The 20,944-nt window shown below is 45.3% G+C and overlaps 1 protein-coding gene across 1 annotated transcript; it reads left to right on the forward strand.

Annotated features, from left to right (window-relative positions):
- Positions 1-6,431: 6,431 nt before the first annotated feature.
- LOC118093065 (parvalbumin, thymic) lies at positions 6,432-15,008 on the forward strand. The gene is made up of 5 exons (XM_060282467.1): positions 6,432-6,548; positions 7,299-7,366; positions 10,190-10,322; positions 13,141-13,250; positions 14,432-15,008. Exons 2-5 carry the CDS (start codon positions 7,306-7,308, stop codon positions 14,458-14,460), a joined length of 333 nt encoding a protein of 110 aa, XP_060138450.1. The 5' UTR covers positions 6,432-6,548; positions 7,299-7,305; the 3' UTR covers positions 14,461-15,008.
- The last annotated feature ends 5,936 nt before the right edge of the window (positions 15,009-20,944 follow it).

Consider the following 20,944-nt stretch of genomic DNA (forward strand, 5'->3'; position numbering starts at 1 on the left):
CTTGCAAAAGTGGCACACTGGGAATCGGCTGATCTTTTCATCCCTACGTATTTGAAACCAATCTCAATTGGACAACATGCATGGCTTCCTCTTCTTTTATCAGCAGCGTAGCGGTAAACATTTGTCATGCAAGAGCTCATTGTGACAACCCCCACAGCCCCAAGAAGGATCCAAAATCCTATTTCATGCACTCCAAAATGCAAGCAGCTTTGATATGTATATATGCATGCACAAACCCACACACTAAAGAGCAGCAGCACATAGCACAGTTCTCATTATTGCAATCTTACGCATAATTTATTGGGCAAGGCTCAACCTCTGAAACAAACTGAGCTTTAACAAAATATATTCAGCCGGCTGAAATGCACCCTTTAGCTTCTAAAGAGAAATGCAAACCATCTTGCAAAGAAGTGTTACCATTTAAACTGCTAGCATGAAGTAGGAACCCAACCCAAGAAAAGGAAAGACAGAGCCAGCCTCTGAGAGCCAGGGCGACGTACTGGTTTGCATGTCAGATTACAACAACTAAGGAATATCAAGGGGCAAGTAAGTCACTCTCTGCCTAACCTACCTCACAGGGCTGTTGGGAGGTTAAAATGAGAGGGGGATAATCATGCATGCCACCCAGAGCAACTTTGAGAAGAGAGAGGATGGGGTGTCATTTACGGCCAATGCATTGTAGCCAGAGCCATGGTGTCGGTGAAGGCTTAGATCCACATATATTTAAAGCAAGGAGCAAGGCTACCTTCCCCAATACACACCTGCACACATCATGCTGCCTATGGTGAAAGATAAAGGTCAGCAGAAGATACTTTGCTGCCTGAGACAAAGGATAAGATAGTGTCTTCCTTGATTTAAAAAAAAGGGGAGGTTGGCAGCTTTATCTGTCAGCACTGGCAAAGGGGTCTTGTAGTTTAGCACACATGAGGGCTATAGCTGCAGGGCACACACAGTCTTCTGTCCTCCAGCACTTCATGGCTGCTCACCTGCCGCCTGAGGTGGCTGCTGCTGCTGCTGCTGCCTCACTCTGCCTAATGGTAGGGCCGGCCCTGTGGAAGATGTGTGTGCAGCTTGGGCTGAGAGAATCTGTAGGAGAAGCGGAAAGCAGTCCAAATGGTTTCACAGAGGAGGAGGAGGAGAGCAGAGAAAGGGAAAGAGGATATGGAGGCAGGCATCCCACACTCACACCCAGACTGCTAAGGTTTCTCCTTTGAATTAGCAGCCAACCCACGTGGGGGTGGTCTTAGCGCAGCAGCCTGGCAAAACACTCGGTCATTTCACAGAAACAGAGACAGCGGGAGGTGAACTGGCAGGGGGGGGGGGGAATGTAGCAGGAGAGGCCGAGGGAGCCATGGGTTAGATTTATTTCTCAGAAGGAGGTACTGAAATAAACGCCTCTTGGCTGACTATGAATTCTCTGAATGGCAAGATTCAAAAACTCAAAGCAGCTTTCGTATTTGCATTTTTGTTCATTTGCTTGACATGGTTCCAACGTGGATATTTAATGGTTTATATCCTACCCTTCTTCCAAGTCCAGAGAGGCGGTTTCGCTGTGCACAACAACCTTCTGAGGCAAATAGGTTGAGAAATTAGTGAATTGTCCATAAGCTAGTGGGGTTTTGTTTGTTTTTTGGCGCGGGCGCCCCACATCGAAGTACAGTACAGAATGAGCAGCTTTGGGTCCGATATGACCCACTACCAGAAGTTGATATTGTGTTAGAGAACGTTGGTTGAAGGCATACATCCCTCCTACAAAGGACAACTGCCTATTTGTCACCAGGATGACTGCGTGTCCTGTTCTATGAAAGACAGGCCTCTATCTGAAGGGTTTTCCGATCCAAGCCTAGTTTAAAGATAAAATGAGCACTAGGAGAAAAGAGCAAAAGGAAGCTTGAAGTTGCCCATCAACCATTAGCACTGGGGCTACATATGGAGCAGGAAAGTTGCATCGTCACAGTCTTCTTCACTAGGGTGTAGTTCATTTTTATTTAAATTACAGTCATTATTTCCACATTTGCATGCCTCAATCCATATTAATTAACATAAGCAACCACACCTTCTTTTGGGGTGGTGATGCATTGCCTCCTTTTTGGCTACTCAGGATGGCAGGCGCTCATTAATTTTTCTGCTTCAGGGCTTAATGATGCAGCTGGTCTTGGGCCCTTTGCACTTTGGTTTGGAGCAGGGTGACATTTGTTGCCTCATGTCATGTTTTCAGACAGTCCCAGGAGGAGGAACAGAACTGGGAGACTCCAGGGTGAAATGGTGTGGGTTTCAGCAGGTACCCAAGTATGCCAGTCTCTAGTGAAAACGCACAACCATTGCAACATAATCCAATTTGCCTGGAACACAACTTGAGCTGAGCATGTCCCTATATGCCACCAACGGGGTGAGAGAATAGGCTTTCTATTGGTTGGGAGTGGTGCAACAACACTTGCAGTAAGTTACCTGAACCAGTTGGGGGCGATAGACAGAAAGGCAACCTATTTCCCCCTCGCCGATTCCTTCTCTTTTAATAACTACTTGTTGGTAAATGGAATCACTTCCTCTCGGATTTCACTTGCTTCCTGCTTCTTCTCCAAGTTGGTCAGTCCAAGTATGAGATAGCATGTGACGGTGTTAATTTATTGACTCCATCTTGGCCACATGTAAAACTTATATTTAGGGAATGGCTTTGTTTGCCATGAATAATAAACCGCAACTTTTCTTTTTCCTTTCAACCAGCAGTCTTACCCAGACTATTTATTTCTGCACATATATATTTACCAAACTCGAACATTATTTAGTTTATGGAGCTAGAGAACAGACTGTACCAGATGCATTATTTCTGGTACTTACCTTCCTCTGGTGCCACCTATTGGCACATTGCAAGAGATTGCATAACTGCATACACCTGTTCTGAGGAAAGGTGCACTGTGCATCTCAGAGAAGGATAAATAGGATGTCCACTTCCACGCTGTAATTTAAACACTCATGCTACGCTCACCAGGAAGAGCACAACCCAATTGTGTATGTTTTCTCAGAAGTCAGCTGTTCTGTGTTTGTTTGGGTTGATTCCCAGGTAAATGTTCTTAGGTCTGAAGACAGCAAGCCCCAATACTTTTGGGACTGCTGTTTCAACACTACAGTCCTAGGCACCCCAGCTTAGGAAGGTACATGTCCGATAATTAATTCTTTATTGACAAAAAACGCATTCACAACAACATCCATGGTGCTCCATATACTTCTCACCTCTAGGCAGCTGCCCCCAGGTTTGTGCCCTGCTGAGCAGTTGCCGTAACAGTGGGATCATGCCACACACACACACAAGCTTACGTACCCTCATCTGACGGAGCACACACATGCATCTTGAGGCTCTACCTACATAGAAGCAACTGATGCTGTTGCCCCTTCAAGCCCCTCCTGGTTCTAGGAGATGGCAGGGCGGGGGATGGTGAGTCTACTGGCCCGTCCCTCATCTGAACAGTCTCTTCCTTCACCTCTGAGACTTCCTGCATGCCTCCCTCTGTCTCAGACTGCTCTGAACCTTCTTCCTCCTCCCCACCTTGGCTCCTGCCTTGCAGGCAGCGCCAAACCCCATAAACCGCTGGCCCCCTCTCCTGGGTCATTCCCCAGGCCCCCTGCCTCTGCCGCACACTCTTCAGATCCCTCCCAGTCCCTGACAACCACACTCGGTAGACCGTTGCAGAAGATCTTCCATTCCCCCTGCCCCCTGAGCTGGAGAAGCAATATTCAGCTGCCGAGTGCAAGGGAGCTCACTGCTTTGGAATGGGCTGACCTCCAGCCAGTTATGGTACAGGGAGTTCCTTCTCAAAAGCTGACATACTTCTGGGATGGTTCCAGATCTCTCTGTCTCAAGCATGTGTATAATTTCTGCCAGGAGAAGCAGCTCTAAGTGGGGAAGCAGCCAAACCGCTTAATCCATGAGCCAGTTAAGACGGAGCGTTTAGAGTTGAATTTATATAATCCAAGGGGCCTTCGCATTACCTAAATGCCATAGAGGCTGGCTAATTTGGGGGTCAGAGTTTGGCCCTAACAGATGGGTAGGGTTGCCAGACTCAATAGCGGACAGGACTTCTGTGCCTTTAATTGCCCTGCTCTCTTTTGAGTCTGGAAACCTTAAAGAGAAACCAGCAGACCCTTTGCTTGGAAATTAAACCAAGGGTCTGCTGGTTTCTCTTTAAGGTTTCCAGATTCAAAAGAGAGCAGGGCAATTAAAGGCACAGAAGTCCTGTCCTCTATTGAGTCTGACAACCCTACAGATGGGCTTTATTGTTTATTTATTGTTTATCCTTGTAGACACCTCATAAGCAACCATAAAGGTAAAGGTAAAGGGGCCCCTGGCCATCAGGTCCAGTCGTGTCCGACTCTGGGGTTGTGGCGCTCATCTCGCTCTATAGGCTGAGGGAGCCAGCGTTTGTCCGCAGACAGCTTCGGGGTCATGTGGAGAGCATGACAAAAATGCTTCTGGCGAACCAGAGCAGCGCACAGAAATGCTGTTTACCTTCCCGCCGGAGCGGTCCCTATTTATCTACTTGCACTTGGATGTGCTTTCGAACTGCTAGGTGGGCAGGAGCTGGGACCGAGCAACGGGAGCTCACCCCATTGCAGGGAGTTGAACCGCCGACCTTCTGATCAGCAAGCCCTAGACTCTGTGGTTTAACCCACAGCGCCACCTAGGTCCCAATAAGCAACCGTAGCTGTTGCTAATGATTAACAAGGGTGGGCAGATGCAAAGGCCGAGTCCTGCTTAGATGGTCCCTTCCTAGGGCCACCATATTTGCAGTACTAGAGGCCTCTCTTCTAGAGCTCTGGGCCAGGGCTGTCTCAAGCAGGTCGGGCGCCCTGGCGCTGAGGCGCAGAGATCGCTCCGGCGCCCCCGCAGCGCGCAGCACGGCTTCCGTGCGGCTTTGTCGCGCAGCGCCCCCCCCTGGCGCCCCGCGCCACCGGGACTACACCTAGAGCCGTGCCTGCTCTGGGTTTTGCTCTTCAAACAGAAGCCATGTGTTCTCCTGAAACCCCTGGTCCGCCCTCAGTTTAAGCCTCCTACTCCCTTCTATTAATTACTTAAAATTGTATACTGCCCAGGCTTCACCCGAATATCACAGGGCGGTTCACAACGTAAAAATACAAAATGAGAACAGAAAATACATCGAAGACCATAGAATGTTAATCAGCCCATACACTTTCATCTGGCAACTAATGATATGGAATGAAGGGGCCAGGCGAGCCTCCCTGGGGAGAGCTTTCCACAAATGGGGAGCCATGCAGAAAAGGCCTGTTCTCATGTTGCCACCCTCTGGAAGAGGCACACACAAAGGGCCTCAGATGATGATCGCAGGGTCCAGGTCAGTTTGGTTAGTAACCTGGTTTTTAAGGTAATTGAAAATATTATAGGGGTGTGTGTCATTTTTAATAAAATAAATAAAGGCAAAGACTTAAGTATGGAGTGCAATCCTATGCATGTTTAAAGGTAAAGGTAAAGGCACCCCTGACCATTAGGTCCAGTCGTGACCGACTCTGGGGTTGCGGCGCTCATCTCGCATTATTGGCCGAGGGAGCTGGCGTACAGCTTCCAGGTCATGTGGCCAGCATGACAAAGCCGCTTCTGGCGAACCAGAGCAGTGCACGGAAACACCGTTTACCTTCCCGCTGTAGCGGTACCTATGTATCTACTTGCACTTTGACATGCTTTCGAACTGCTAGGTTGGCAGGAGCTGGGACCGAGCAACGGGAGCTCACCCTGTCACAGGGATTCGAACCACCGATCTTCTGATCAGCAAGCCCTAGGCTTAGTGGTTTAACCCACAGTGCCACCTGCGCCCCTTATGCATGTTTACTCAGAGGTAAATCCCACTGAATTTAATGGGACTTGAGGTATGATACTGCTGTGGTACCTCACTGGCTGCTAATCTTTCTTTCATATATACTGCAGGACTAGTGGTGTGTAGGATTGATGATTAAGGGGCAGGGTAAGTGGGAATTCATAACTGGTCTCCTCAGAGTAGACCATGATTTATTTCTGGAGACCAACCCACACAGCACAGTTTTACTCTCAAACTAGCCTCATTGAACCCAGAGTTTTTGCTTCCTGGAAGCACAGAGACAGCCCTGCAAAGTCTTCTGATGTATCATTTAATAGAAAACTAGATAAAAGTTCTAAATGGGGGTAGGGGGAATGTTCCAACTTTATATTTTATAATTATCATTTTTTTTACTTGGGTGTCATTAGGAGACAGCAGTTGGGGAGCGACTTTGTGTGGCTCTGAAAACTTGCTATATTGTCTACGACCCGATGTACATTCCTTTGGGATATAAATATCAATTTGATTAGCTAGCAGGTCTTGTCAGCTACAGTATCTTATCCCCTGGGGCATTTGAGCAATGACGTGGTCCCAGGACTTCTGTAAAAGGCTTGGGGGGTCTTAACTAAAGCCTATATAAGAAAAGGTCTCTGCCCAAGCAAATACCCTAAGAGAAGAGCTCTCCTTAGGTCTTAGATCTTTCTGCCCCCTTTTCTACTCTCAGCTTTGGGAAACATCCACAAGGTGAGTTTAGCCTTTCAGCCTAGAGATATTTTTTTCCTCCCATTTTTTATTATTTTTGCAGCCATTGGCAACAACCAAACCATTAAAAAAAATAGCCACCTGCATGGAAACTTATCAAGATTCTCAGACCAAACAAGATGTCAAGCAATGAGAGGTTTATTCTTATTACCACAATTTTTTTTTTGCTTGTTTTTGGCGTTTGTGCAAACTGGGGGAGGGGGGAACAATGATCAGAGAAGAACAAATTAATCTCCTTCGTGACCATCCTGGTGGAAAAAAAGCACAACCTGGGTGGACAACAGGATTTTGTAAAATAATAATAATAATAATTTTTATTTTTATTTTTTTGGAGAAAGGAACTCTGCTCACTGGTTTTGAATGGCAGCTCCCTTGCCTTGGACTGTAATCATTGCTTTTGCTGCTGCTGCTGCTATTTCCTAGCATACAATGAGAGCTCGTGCCGCTACCCCCCATCTGGTGGCTGCAGAACAGCCAAGATCAACTTGAGCTCCGGCAGCTACAGCCGACTACTCTTCAGACCTCATGCACCTTGTAACCTCTGCTTGAAAATGCTATTCGGATCTCTCTCTGAAACCCTGGATAGCTGCTGCCAGTCAGAGTAGACAATGCTGAGCTAGAAGGGCCCATAGTCTGACTCGGTATAAGGCAGCTTCCAATGCCCCTATTAGCACATAAATTTCCTTTCTGTCTTTAACCTCAGCTAACTATCTCTCCCTCCTCCCCCTATAGCTTTGATATGGCTTTCGCTGGTATCCTGTCTGATGCGGACATTGAGGCTGCCCTGAAAAGCTGCCAAGGTAATTTCTATCTTTAAAAGTATTTGGTTTCCCTAGCCTCACGCAAACAATATATTTTAAAGAAATCTGTAACTTTCTCCCTGCTCTTCCATTCTCTATTCCTGGAAACAGACACTTTTTCTAAAACACGCTTTCCTAAAAATGCAAAGCAAAGCAAACAAACAACCCTTCCCCAAAAGTTTTCTTCTTCTTCAAAGCAGACAAAGTAACATAACCAGTTATTGAAACACAGCCAAGCCACAACATTTTGTAAATTAGAAATTGCGTGTCTATGAACTGAACAAATTCTATCCAAAATCTATTCGGCGGTGAACTTGTCACGACCAATAACTTTGAGTTGTCTGCACCTCATAAAGAAGGCAGACTTAAGACAGATAGAGATGTAGAATATTTAAACAACAAAAAAGAACCCTGTTTCTAAAAGTGTACATCTGGCTTTTCAGTTAGATACTTGTACTACAGGAGATGGCAGATCACACAGGCAAAGAAGCTAATACAAAACTAGGTTAGCCCTGGGTGAGGATAACTTTTTTGAAATATGGGGCTGTATCCAATGTGATTTAAATCTGTTAAATCAAATTCATGGTCCTCCTTCTTTGTGTATATTAACCACCACAAAGAGGAGGTGCGTCCTCTGTTTCCCCCAACATTCATTCTATATGTAATTGGTTAAAATTTGTGCTAACCCTGAATGACAACTGTGATAACACTATTTGTAATAATTGCAGATACAAAAAAAAGGTTGTTATTGCTTGTGCTTAGTGGGTAATAATAATAATAATAATAATAATAATAATAATAATAATAGGCTATAAGTGCAAAGAGCAATACAACCAGTGGATGTATTACAGTATAGCCACCCTCTTTGCTGCTATTGTCAGGAATCTTAACAGGAAAAACCCTGATTTCAAAGGCCCAATGTGTGTGGGCATCACTGTGGGAGAATATTGGGTGCCTCCAAAAAATGATCCAGAAGTTTTGCAGAAAAATCAGCAAAGCAGCCTTCCTTTTCTTGTGGTGGCTGTTGGGTGAGCAAAGGGAAATTCCAGAGCTGGGAGCAAATGGCCTCTTGAAACTCCCTACCTTGTTTGCCTGCAGAGAAATTACAAGAACAAATTCACCAAAATTCTCGGGGTTGGAGCAGGGAGAAATTTCTAGCAGCTGGAGTAGCACAAGTTCCTCCCCCCCCCCAAGGGATTTCCCCCACCCCGTTAAGCAGCACCCACAACTGTGCCAGTAGCTTGACATCCTCCTCCTCCTAAAAATTGCCTGGATATGGTGTCATTTCAGGCCAATGCCAAAGGCTACTGCAGACAACAGAGTTTATGATCTTCCTGTATGTACCTGATATGTTTGGAAACCACAGCAAAGTGTGCATGTGCAAGACCAACATGTTGAGTTCGGATGGAAGGATCTGTCATTTTCAGTTCTCACTGTTTCTCATTTACCCAGTCTTAAATTTAGTTCTCCACATTTTGCAACAAGCTGAATATTTATTTATTTTTTTAAAAAAATAATCCTGGTTAAAATTTAACAGCATTTATGTGCAAATTTCTCTGAGCGAACACATTTTTATATGTAGCTTTTACTGATGTACACGTTTTTTTGCCAGCAGTTTCCCCTAATATAATGCATTTTTATATGTTATTTCCATTGATGTCTTCGGTTTTATGCATACTTCCTTCTAATATATGCATTTTTTGTAAACACTGGTTGGATAACTGCATTGCAAAATTCGGATAAGTGTGAATTTCGAAGGATAGCTGTGTTTCAGTTCACATATCGTTTTGGAAAGTGTGGATTTGATAAATCTGGCTTTAAATGCCCATAGAATCAGATTTCACCTTCACCCCTAGTGCCGAGCCTCTCAGAGAGACTATTCCCTAAGCTATAATTGAACTCTGCAATCTTAGCATGATTTAGAGCCAGAGTCGTCAAACTTTTCAGACCCTGGGCCAATAGTGCAGTTAGGTAATTTTAGACTCCGGGTTTAGTGACCTTAAGGAGAGGGAGGGCATTTGTTAGATGACAGCATGTGCTACTTCACCAGCCCTGCTGGGTTTGGGGCTTTTCTGGCTCATTTTGCATAGTGGGACCCCAGACCTCTGCCCCAAAGTCTTGGCCTGATAGCACCTCTACCTGGTGGGACTCACCTTATGTCCAACTTGCAACATGGCATTCACTTATATTTGTTTTGATCTTCTTTAAATATAGATATATATTTATTTATTTATGCATACAAAGAGAACATTCTGCAATCGCCTCCATTGGGGGGGGGGCATGATCTGCTTGTTGGTCCGAAACCATTAGCTGAAGGTGGTGATTGGCATTTCCTGATTCCTAAAGGAAGTTCTATCATTGTCCTTTTTTATACCTGTCCAGCCTGGTTTTGAAAACAAGACCAACTTTTGGGCCTCATGACTCCTTTTAGACTGATAATTCCAGCTGCTGAAACCCAACGTGCACAGCCGAAACTATGTGAATTTCAAGTTGCAAATTGCTTTGCATTTTTGTATCAGTGCACATCCAGCTTAAAATGCAACTCTTATTTACTGTGCCTATTCGAGAGGCCCATGGTAATTTGATTTGTCCTGGGCCCTTTGTTGAGTCCTATAATTGATTCGAGCAGGATTGCTACCCCAAAGGCAAACTTCCCTGAAAACATATGGTAGGGTGGAAAAGCTAAAGATGACATTTTTGGGGAGACAAATCATGCTCATTCATGTACAATGGACAGGGGGTGGGGAATCTATTTCCTTTAACTTCTCCCCTCCTTTTTCGTCCAATATTTCACCATCTCTTTTCATTTTTCTACTTCAAAAGCTCCCGATTCCTTCACTTACAAAAGCTTCTTTGAGAAAACGGGTCTAAGCAAAAAATCTAAGGAAGAACTGGCAAAAGTATTTGGAGTCCTTGACCAGGACAAGAGTGGATTCATTGAGGAAGAAGAACTGCAGTGAGTAGAAGAGAAAAAAATTCCTTTCCCAGAGACAATTTTCAGTTTTACAATCGGTCATTAACCTGCATGCCATTGGGTCAGGTCCAAATATGCCCCCTTGTGCAGAAGGCACCTTATGTTCATGATGAAAAGGTGTGTTCCACTTATGGACAAACTATTTCATACCTGACACTAGATCCAAAATGAAACTAGATCCAAAGAAGTTGATTTGCTTGTTCAACAACTTGTGCAACCTTTTGCACAATCAGAAGCAGAAGAATAGTTATAGAGCTTACCAGTAATAAAAAAGGTAAAGGGACCCCTGACCATTAGGTCCAGTCGTGACCAACCTGGGGTTGCGGCGCTCATCTCATGTTATTGGCCGAGGGAGCCGCCGTACAGCTTCCAGGTCATGTGGCCAGCATGACAAAGCTGCTTCTGGCGAACCAGAACAGCACAAGGAAACACCGTTTACCTTCCCGCTGCAGCGGTACCTATTTATCTACTTGCACTTTGACGTGCTTTCGAACTGCTAGGAGTTCGAACTGCTTGGCAGGAGCTGGGACCGAGCAATGGGAGCTCATCCCGTCACGGGGATTCGAACCGCTGACCTTCTGATCGGCAAGCCCTAGGGCTCTGTGGTTTAACCCGCGATACCAGTAATAGCATGGCACAAATTCTTAAGCATAAAGAGAACAGCACTGGTGACTAGGTAAAGGTAACGGACCCCTGGATGGTTAAGTCCATTCAAAGGCGATTATGGGGTTGCGATGCTCATCTTGCTCTCAGGCCGAGGGAGCCAGCGTTTGTCTGCAGACAGCTTTCCGGGTCATGTGGCCAGATGACTAAACCTCTTCTGGCACAGTGGGACACCGTGATGAGTGTCTGAGTGCACAGAAAAACAGTTTACTTTCCTGCCACAGGAGTACCTATTTATCTACTTGCACTGGTATGCTTTTGAACTGCTAGGTTGGCAGGAGCTAGCACAGAGCAATGGGAGCTCACCCCGCCACACAGATTCGAACCGCCAACCATCAGATCAGCAAGCCCAAGAGGACCACACCGCCACTGTGTCCCTGTAGCACTAGTGACTATTGCCCTTTCATTCACAGTTCACCGAAACCAACCTATTGAGCATAAATGTTCCTCAAAGTGGAGATGTAAGCAAATAGTTCAGACAACTCTCTCTCTCTCTCTCTCTCTCTCTCTCTCTCTCTCTCTCTCTCTCTCACACACACACACACACACACACACACTTTAATACTTTAGGTACAATCCAGCCCAAGTTAAGTACTTTTAAGTTTAATTGGTATCAGTGGGAAAAGTACGAGTCACGTAAACACACTGTTTGGGATATGCATGTTTTAAATAAATAGTAAATATATGTTTGCCTCTTTCCCACTAAAATAAGGATGCTTCAAAGTGCTTGATTTTCTCTGCACTTTCCCTTAGCATTTGAAAACACTCCATTGTTAGTGATCAGAGTGCTACATATGCATTATTTCAGCACTGTATTGTTCCTATGGAAGATGGTGGTGGGTGGTATTCAGGGCTAGTCCTACTCAGAGTAGACCCATTGAAGTTAATGGATATGATTAGCTTAGAGTCATTAATTTCAGTGGGTCTGTTCTACGTGGGGCTTAGCATCATCACCATCATTACTGTTATTATTAACCATTGCAGTCGTACTGAATGCAAAATTTGTGTATATATGCTAACCACTTAGTCATTTCTTGAAATATAAACTGGTATACATGTTACATACATACATACATACATGCATACATACATACATACAATTACCAACAAGGGTGCAAAGGCTAATGCATTGCCTGCAGATATTAAGTGACAAAGCTAAGACTTGAAGTAGGGTTTTTTCATAGGGTGATCGTCACGTGTCTTAAAGAACAGTCCTCTGGTTGAAAGGCTATCTGGTTTAAAGCTAATGAACCCTCCGAAGAGAGAGCAGGAGGGCACTTGAAGTTGTCCATCAACAGTTAGCAGCATCCGGAAAGCAGGCAGAGCAGACAAACACCTGCTCCTGATGTGTCTTCCCCACTAGGGTGAGATCTACTGCATTTTTATTCCAATTATCCTAAAGCTACACCTATACATATAAAGAAACAAATGCACATTTTATGCAGATCAGGGCCCACTTTTCTGGTAATGCCATTTCCTCTCTCTCTCTTTTTGGCCACCATTATCTTTCAGAGCTTTCCGAATATAAGACCCCCAGTGGCACCTTTGCAGCATTCCATACGAATTACGGAACCATACTCAGGGCTCAGAGGTTAAGAAACATAGCAGAACAAAGTAGCTGTTTTTGCATTCCTTAGTATAAGCTTCACCTGCCTCTCCCATCAAATTAAAGCACAAGGGCTGTGGAAAGTACAGGAGAATGGAAATGAAGCACTTTGAAGCACAGCAAGAGTGTGGAATTTGTTTTCCGTTTCACCCAGATTGGCAGCCCAAGTGGCAGAAAGCAGATGAGATCTCAATGGCCTGTGAAAGCTTGAATAATAGGACTGTTTTGGTTGGCGGGACGAGTGGGAGGGGAGTGACTTTTGGCATGTGAAAGAATTTGGGGTGGCGCAAGCAGTAACTTATATGAAGCGGGTATTGGAGGTGAGGGGATGCCAGAGGTTAACAAATTATTATGACTATTACAAATATATTTCTTCCTGCCCTATGGCTTTTCTTAGCAAGAGGGGAGACTTTGCATAGGCTTTTCTTTTCAGCAGAAAGGAATGCTTCATGGCTAACGCTGATAAAACCACACTGTAGCCTCACTGCAGCTTGCTAACCTATCACTCATCAATCAATTCTTCTTTGACAGAAAATTCATGCAGAATTTCAAACCAAGTGCCAGAGTGTTGACTGACAAGGAGACCAAGGCTTTCCTGGCGGCAGGTGACACCGATGGAGATGGCAAAATTGGAGTGGAAGGTGAGGATAAATTAGTGGAATGCTTACCCATTAGTTGACCTGGATCTGACATGTATGCCTTGCATGTCCTATTATCCTTCATATAAGATCAAAATGGTGGTGATGGGGAGTTTATGACAACAAGCAAACTAAAAGCGATCAGGGCTTCTGGAATTTTCTTCCGAGACAAACTAAAATCCAAAAACAGAAAGGTCAGGTTCTATGATTCTATCTTGCAAATTACCCAGAATTTGATTCTTGTTCCTTGTACTGTAAATATGATGTACTTCTTTGGTAAAATGGCAAAGGAGAGGGGCAGAGGGGCAGGGGTCTCTAACCTTCCCCTCTTCCTGGCCCCCAATCTAGAGTTTCCCTTGAAGAGGGGAGCTCAAATTGAAGAAAATAGGAGTTTCCTCCGCAGTGTAAATGGTATGTGGGGAAGGGTCCAGGCAGGGAACAGAGATTGGTAGCACAGTGGGGAGAAAGGGTTTGGTGGCCCATGCTGGCAAATTGTGTTCAAACATACACACAGTGAAAAACCTGGTGGTTAATGGTAGAGAGGTGTATTTATAGCACCATACATTTAAAGCGGGTGGCGCTGTGGGTTAAACCACAGAGCCTAAGGCTCACGATGGGGTGAGCTCCCGTTGCTCGGTCCCTGCTCCTGCCAACCTAGCAGTTCGAAAGCACGTCAAAGTGCAAGTAGATAAATAGGAACCGCTACAGCGGGAAAGTAAACGCCGTTTCCGTGTGCTGCTCTGGTTCGCCAGAAGCGGTTTTGTCATGCTGGCCACATGACCCGGAAGCTGTACGCTGGCTCCCTCGGCCAATAATGTGAGATGAGCGCCACAACCCCAGAGTCGGTAATGACTGGACCTAATGGTCAGGGGTCCCTTTACCTTTACATTTAAAGCACACCTTTACATTTAAAGCCCCTCCCCTCCCCCCAAATTCAGGAAACCGTAGTTTGCTAAGGGTGTGGGGAATTGTAGCTCTCTGAAGGGTAAACTACAGTTCCCAGGATTCTTTGAGGGGCATTTAAAATGTACGGTGCGTATGCAACCACTGAATTCAGTCTCTGGCAGAACTGTGTGACATCTTTAGAGAGAATCAATATGGATTCTGAAAAAGAAAAGAAAAAAGCTGTCCAGTTTTCTCAACAGCAAAATAATTAAATCTGGGTTTTGCTTTTGCTTTTCTAGAGTTCCAAGCACTGGTTACAAGCAAGTGATCAAGTGGAAGACCAAGCTATTGTATTGTAAAACACTATTTCTTATTGCAAATCTACTATTTATTTATACATTTTATACAGTTAAATGGCATTGACAGTTGCCAATATATTGTTTCTTATTGTTAGAGGACTTTGTTAACTCCCAATGCGCTGTTTGATCTTTCTTATTGTCTGGTGTCACAAATTCGTAGTTAAAGGAGGTCTGCATCAAACAGAGACAAAGTTGGAATCTAAGGAGAAGAACTTCGAACTTTCATGTTTCACTTGCAGTAGGCGCTAGTAGGAACACTCAATAAATGTGAGATTTTAAAGAGAACTCTGGATCAAAAGTTAACCAACATCAATCTTCCTTCCAATCAAGGTACAGTATATGAAATGACAATGGGAGAATCATGTTGATTTTTGTTTATGTTTAAACAAAAATGTTGAAAGAGAATGTTTAAACTGGTCCTTGCCTTAACACAATCAGCTTCATTAAATGCCTTGCTGTAGTTAACTCTGGCGGAATTGTTCATTTGTACATATAAAGAGACTTCATCATTCACAAATTAGGGGATTGTTCTTTACTTGTTTAACCTACCGTATGTTGTTGAGTTTCCCTTCTTTCTTTTGTACATTACGAATGTAAAAAACAAACAAACCAGCAGCACAACATGTTAGCTTTGTTATGCTTTGGAAACATTCGTTTTTAGCTGATGGTGTGGATATGGGAAGATGGAAGGCTGAGTGGGGAAGGGAGCCAGAATGGAACTGGCAAGCCCAGCATGGAAATAGCACTCAATAACACACACCAGCAAACATATACAGTACTGCATTTTCCTGGACCCAGAGACAAGACCTCCTTCTGCCATGGAGTCACAGAGCCAATATAAGGAAGGCAGGAATTAAGTGTTGATAAAAGGCAAAGGCAGAAGACTCGTTGATCTTTCCGGATGGTGGCAGAGAAGGAACTGGGTCTGAATAACTCATTTCTTCTCTTTGGCAAAGGAGCCCCCGGGGTGGGAGACATATAATACTGGTCCCAGACTGGATATTTAGACCTCCCACAGCATGGTCAGCTATGGAAGTGCTAGGACAAATTTGAGGGTCAGTTCTGCCTGCTTGGATTCTATTCCTCAAAGCTGCTCTGACCTGACAAGCAACCCCAGCAATTACTTTTGATATAGAGAAATAGGGGTGGTTGGCTTTTGCTGCTCAACTCCCCAAGGGATTGATTCCCCTAAGTCCATGATCGGTCAGAGATGAATGGATGGAGGCAGGGTGCTGTGAAAGTAAGGGAGATCTTTATTTTTCTGTTGCAAAAGAGTTCCCTCCCCTCCTTGCAAGGAGGCAAGAGAGACCCAAAACTAAGAAGAAACGTCTTTTTTAAGGGTTTGCATTTCGGCGTGGAGCAGAAGGACATGCCCTCTACAGTCAGAAATTACATCACACATAAGGTGGGGTTAATGTGGCTCAGGCTGGCCAAGGTGTGATGTTCCTGAGGATTTGGCAAGTTTTACATAGTTCCAGACACAGTTTGCACAAAACATTAGCATTTGATAAGACAATCAGGATGCCGGTCAGACATCTCTCAATGCTAAGCATCTGGGCAAACAATGACAATTAATACAAAGGAGGTTCATAGATAAAGGAGAGGAATCCCTTCAGGAACTTCCCCTGACTGCTATCTGCCTACCTGTTCTCAAGCAAGGGGAATTAAGGAGGCAGAGGAAATATTGAGTGTCTTTAGGAGACCCAAGATGGCTTTTTGATTGCTCTCCTGTACTGTTTTAGGCATGTGGTTTATATACTTAGGTATGTGCGTTTACCTTGTGCAATTATCAACATTTATGGCCTCGGTCCAGTATACCTGAAGGAGTGTCTCCACCCCCATCGTTCTGCCCGGACACTTGAGGTCCAGTGCCGAGGGCCTTGTGGCGGTTCCCTCACTACGAGAAGCCAAGTTACAGGGGGCCTTCTCGGTAGTGGCGCACGCCCTATGGAACGTCCTCCCACCAGATGTGAAAAGAGAAAAACAACTACCAGACTTTTAGAAGACATCTGAAAGCAGCCCTGTTTAGGGAAGCTTTTAATGTTTAATAGATTGTTGTATTTTAATGTTCTGTTGGAAGCCGCCCAGAGTGGCTGGGGAAACTCAGCCAGATGGGCGGGGTATAAATATATTATTATTATTATTACTATTATTATTATTATTATTATTATTATTATTATTATTATATTTAAAAATTTGACATGGCAATATTCTTCAGGATGCCAGAGAAGCCACCCAAGAAACAAAGGAATGGAGTTTATTGAAACACACCATATTGAAACAGACCATAGGTATACCAGGGTCAATATAGTCTGTATCAGGTTTGGGGGATTTCCAGTTCACGCTCCAAATACAGCCTACCAGTCCTCTCAATCTGGTCTGCTGGATTCCCCCCAGGCCATTCCCATAGCTATTGGGCTCTCTGTGTACATGTGTTTAACTGTGTGTTTGTATACTTTGGCCGCTCCAACCAATGCTATGCGGCTCCCAACCACCTTCCCTCAAAGGAAAGAAAGTCCGTAGCAGTGTTTATGCATGTAGGAAGGAGGGAGGTTCTTCATCCCTGGTCCACAACGACTGCTGTCTCTTCTGTGTTTCAAGCAGAAGCCTTTCCCAGGCTGGAGACTTGAACCCGGGATCTTCCCACATGCAAAGCATCTACTCTACAATTGAGCCACAGCCCTTGTGTACTTCAAAGTACGCAGGTGATGCAGATGGCTCAGCTGCACATGACCATAAGGGTTTTGGCTTTGGCACCTTTGCAGTTTGGGATGCAATGAGATCAGCGAATTGCAAGGAGGACGAGAGAATTGTGCGACGTTAAGACTGATGGACAGGGTGTGGCCTGTGTGGTCGCTTATTTAAGTTCATTTAAAAGCTTGACCAAACTGCAGGAGGCAGTGGAAGACAGGAGTGCCTGGCGTGCTATGGTCCATGGGGTCACGAAGAGTCGGACACGACTAAACAACTAAACAACAACAACAAAAGCAACAAAAATCAAGATGGGCTTAATTTCATTCTGTGTAGTAATAGCTCAGTACAGAAACAAAAATTTGTATGGAGAAAGAATTACCTAGAAATAATCGACCACATGATGGCACTCTTGTTTTGCTCACAACCAAATGTTTGTACCTGGTTCAGAATACCAGGATAAGACAGGATTATTTCCACAAGCCTGTCTTCATTGCATCACTCAACTTTGGCAGCTGCCCACAATAAAGAAAGCTCAACACAAGGAATCCAGAATATTGCTTGCTGATCAGAAGGTTGGCGGTTCGAATCCCTGTGACGGGGTGAGCTCCCGTTGCTTGGTCCCAGCTCCTGCCAACCTAGCAGTTCGAAAGCACGTCAAAATGCAAGTAGATAAATAGGAACCACTACAGCGGGAAGGTAAACGGCGTTTCCGTGTGCTGCTCTGGAAGCGACTTTGTCATGCTGGCCACATGACCTGGAAGCTATACGCCGGCTCCCTCGGCCAATAATGCGAGATGAGCGCGCAACCCCAGAGTCGGTCACGACTGGACCTAATGGTCAGGGGTCCCTTTACCTTTACCTTTACTCTGCCCTAGGAGGACAAGTTCCAAAAGGCCCAGGGAGATAGCACATCACAACCCTGAACTGACAGAAAAGCTACTTTCTCTCCAGAACTACGTTACCAAGTGGCGGTTGCTTAGAGCTGATCAATATTAGCAGCCCCACAGCTTAGCCTGCCCCTGCTGTAATCTATAATTTGCTCTTCCAGGTTAGTTATATATCCACTGCCACCACATGTGTAATTGAGTAGTGACAGGTTGAAATTAAGAGGTATCAACAACAACAAATCCAAACCACTATAATTCGTGTCGACTGGTTCTTAACCTCATCAGTACTGGCTCCAGCTTTCTGGGGGCCAAGACATGTTCAGAAAGTGCCCCGCATCTGTGATTCTATTTATCTCTCTTGGGAGACAATAAAGGGTTGTGCCTTTGTGTCAGCAAGGAGTGGGGAAATCAGCAGGGCCAAAAGGCTCCAGAGGTCAATCGATGGCCCCTTGCCGGGTTTAGAAATAAGAAAGACCGTGAAAACACTAAATCATATATATGCAACCGGAGGGAATGGAATACATAACACATATGCAATGTGTCTCTGAAGAGGCGAATGAGACTCAAAAAGTGCCAAGTTCAATGTGCAAAAAGTCCAATGTAATAAGGTGCTAAGGTCTCTCAGATGTCCTCGTCTGTCCTGTGACCTTGGCAAGGGCCTCATGGTGCCAGTTGCTGACACCAGCTGCGACCCGAGTGCACTTTCAAGAATAATCCCTGTCTCTGCTCCAATGCTGTTAATGCTGTTTTGCATTTTCTGCTTTTTCGCCTTCTGAAGGTCCAGCAAAATGCATTCCTACCTTAGTTATTACACTGGTAGAAAAGGGGGTGCTTTTCTGTGTGCCTGAGGAAGAGGAAGGGGGTGTTCATGGGCGTACCCAGGATCAAAACTAGGGGGGGCAAGGGGAGGGGCCACAAAGTGGACGGGAACGGCAAACTCGCGCTCCGCCGGGCTGTGCCCCTCCCTAGAAGCAGGGCTGGTGGGCGGAGGCGGAGCCCAGCCCAGCAGAGCGCGAGTTCAGCGTTTCCGCCCACCGCGCCGCGCTCCCTGGTTCCCCGCCACGCTTGGCCTTGCCTGAGGGCGCGACGGGGAGCTGGAGGGAGGGTGCGGCGCGGCGGGAATGGCGAACTCGCGCTCCGCCGGGCTCTCGCCCTCTGCCCACCAGCCCTGCTTCTAGAGTAGGGCAGCTGCCCTAACTTGCCCCGTGGTGGGTACGCCCTTGGGGGTGTTTTCAAGTGGGCATGTGCTAGAGGGGTGGCAAGTGCTGAAGAAATGGTGGCCTTTTCCTCAGTGGAGGAGAAAACTCAGGAGCAGCTTGAGGCTTGTGTGCACATTATGTTTGCCTTTCAGAAGAAATCTGAAGAGCTTAAAGCTTTGCTAGTAGCATCAAAAACATTTCAGTATGTCTCACTTGCTCTTTGCTTATAATATAGATATTATGGAAAGCTTAGATTATGTTCAAAAGAATTTTTAAAAAGGTGTTTGTTTGTGTTTGTTTTTCATTCAACTGGCATATAAATTTTATGAAGTAAGTAAGAAGTAAGTAAAAAAGGTGAAAATACCCAATTCAAAAGGAGGAATAGTGTAGTCTATGCAAATTTTACAGTCGAGATGGCAGCAAAATGAACACATCGAGGTGGACTTTGATTCAAACCACTGAGGTCCAGCGCCGAGGGCCTTCTGGCGGTTCCCTCACTGTGAGAAGTGAGGTTACAGGGAACCAGGCAGAGGGCCTTCTTGGTGGTGGCTCCCGCCCTGTGGAATGCCCTCCCATCAGATGTCAAGGAAATAAATAACTGTCTGACTTTTAGAAGACAACTGAAGGCAGCCCTGTTTAGGGAAGTTTTTAATGTTTGATGTTTTGTTCTGTTTTTAGTGTTCTGTTGGGAGCCACCCAGAGTGGCTGGGAAAACCTAGTCAGGTGGGTGGGGTATAAATAATAAAATTGTTGTTGTTGTTTGTGTGTTGCTGTTGCCCTTTGCACTGATCCACTTGAGGCTGCAGGGGAAAAAGAAGAAGTGGGGCTGCATCGGTCTCTAGGTCCTAAACATGTCTTCACCCCCCAAGGCAGGCCATTGGTTCCTCCTTACCTGGGACAGTACTGGAACAACTAATAAACTATTGAAAACCACTGTGCTGAAGAACCACCAACCTGACCGGAGTTGCGATTGCCCCCAAATCACAATACCAGGAGGCAATGGGGGCTTCAGGGTAGGCAACTGGAAGCAACTATCAAGAAATGGCAGGAGGAGAGGTCCAATGACTGGGTAAGGCTAGCATCCCGCAAGAGTTGGCAACAGAACTCCAAAACTCTTGAATTCTGAGCTTGCTATCTAATTTCCAGGCAAACTGTCTCATGGCTTGACACTGAAGCTCCCCCGCTAGCTCAGCAAATCTGAGACACTTTTGACACTTAGCATTACATTAGGGACTATAAAAAATTGATGGTAAGACAGGTGCGGTGTCTGCTTCATTGATTGTTAACAGTAGATAAAAATGGGGGGGCAATGGGGGGGAAAACCTGCATCCAGGAAGTCCTTAGAAGCTTTTGTTTTTGTAAAAGCCTTGCAGAGGATTTAATGTCGAAAGGGACAGTGCCTTTGCTTGTTTGGAACAGTGCCACTATATTTATAGAGGACATAGGAACTAGGATGTGATCTGGAAGCACAGGAACTTATTGAAGCTAAAAGAGCCTGGATCTTGTCTGTGTCAGGGTAGGAGACTGCCTGGGAATCCCACAGGTGCCCTCTTGAGTTCCATGGGGGAAAGGTGGGATATAAATAAAATAGAATCATAGAAATGTAGAGTCGGAAGGGCCCCCAAGCATCACCTGGCAGCAGGGCCGCCCCTACGTGCAGGCTGGGTGGCGCA

This window comes from Zootoca vivipara, chromosome 14 (genome assembly GCF_963506605.1).
Source record: "Zootoca vivipara chromosome 14, rZooViv1.1, whole genome shotgun sequence".
Taxonomy (NCBI): Eukaryota; Metazoa; Chordata; class Lepidosauria; order Squamata; family Lacertidae; genus Zootoca; species Zootoca vivipara.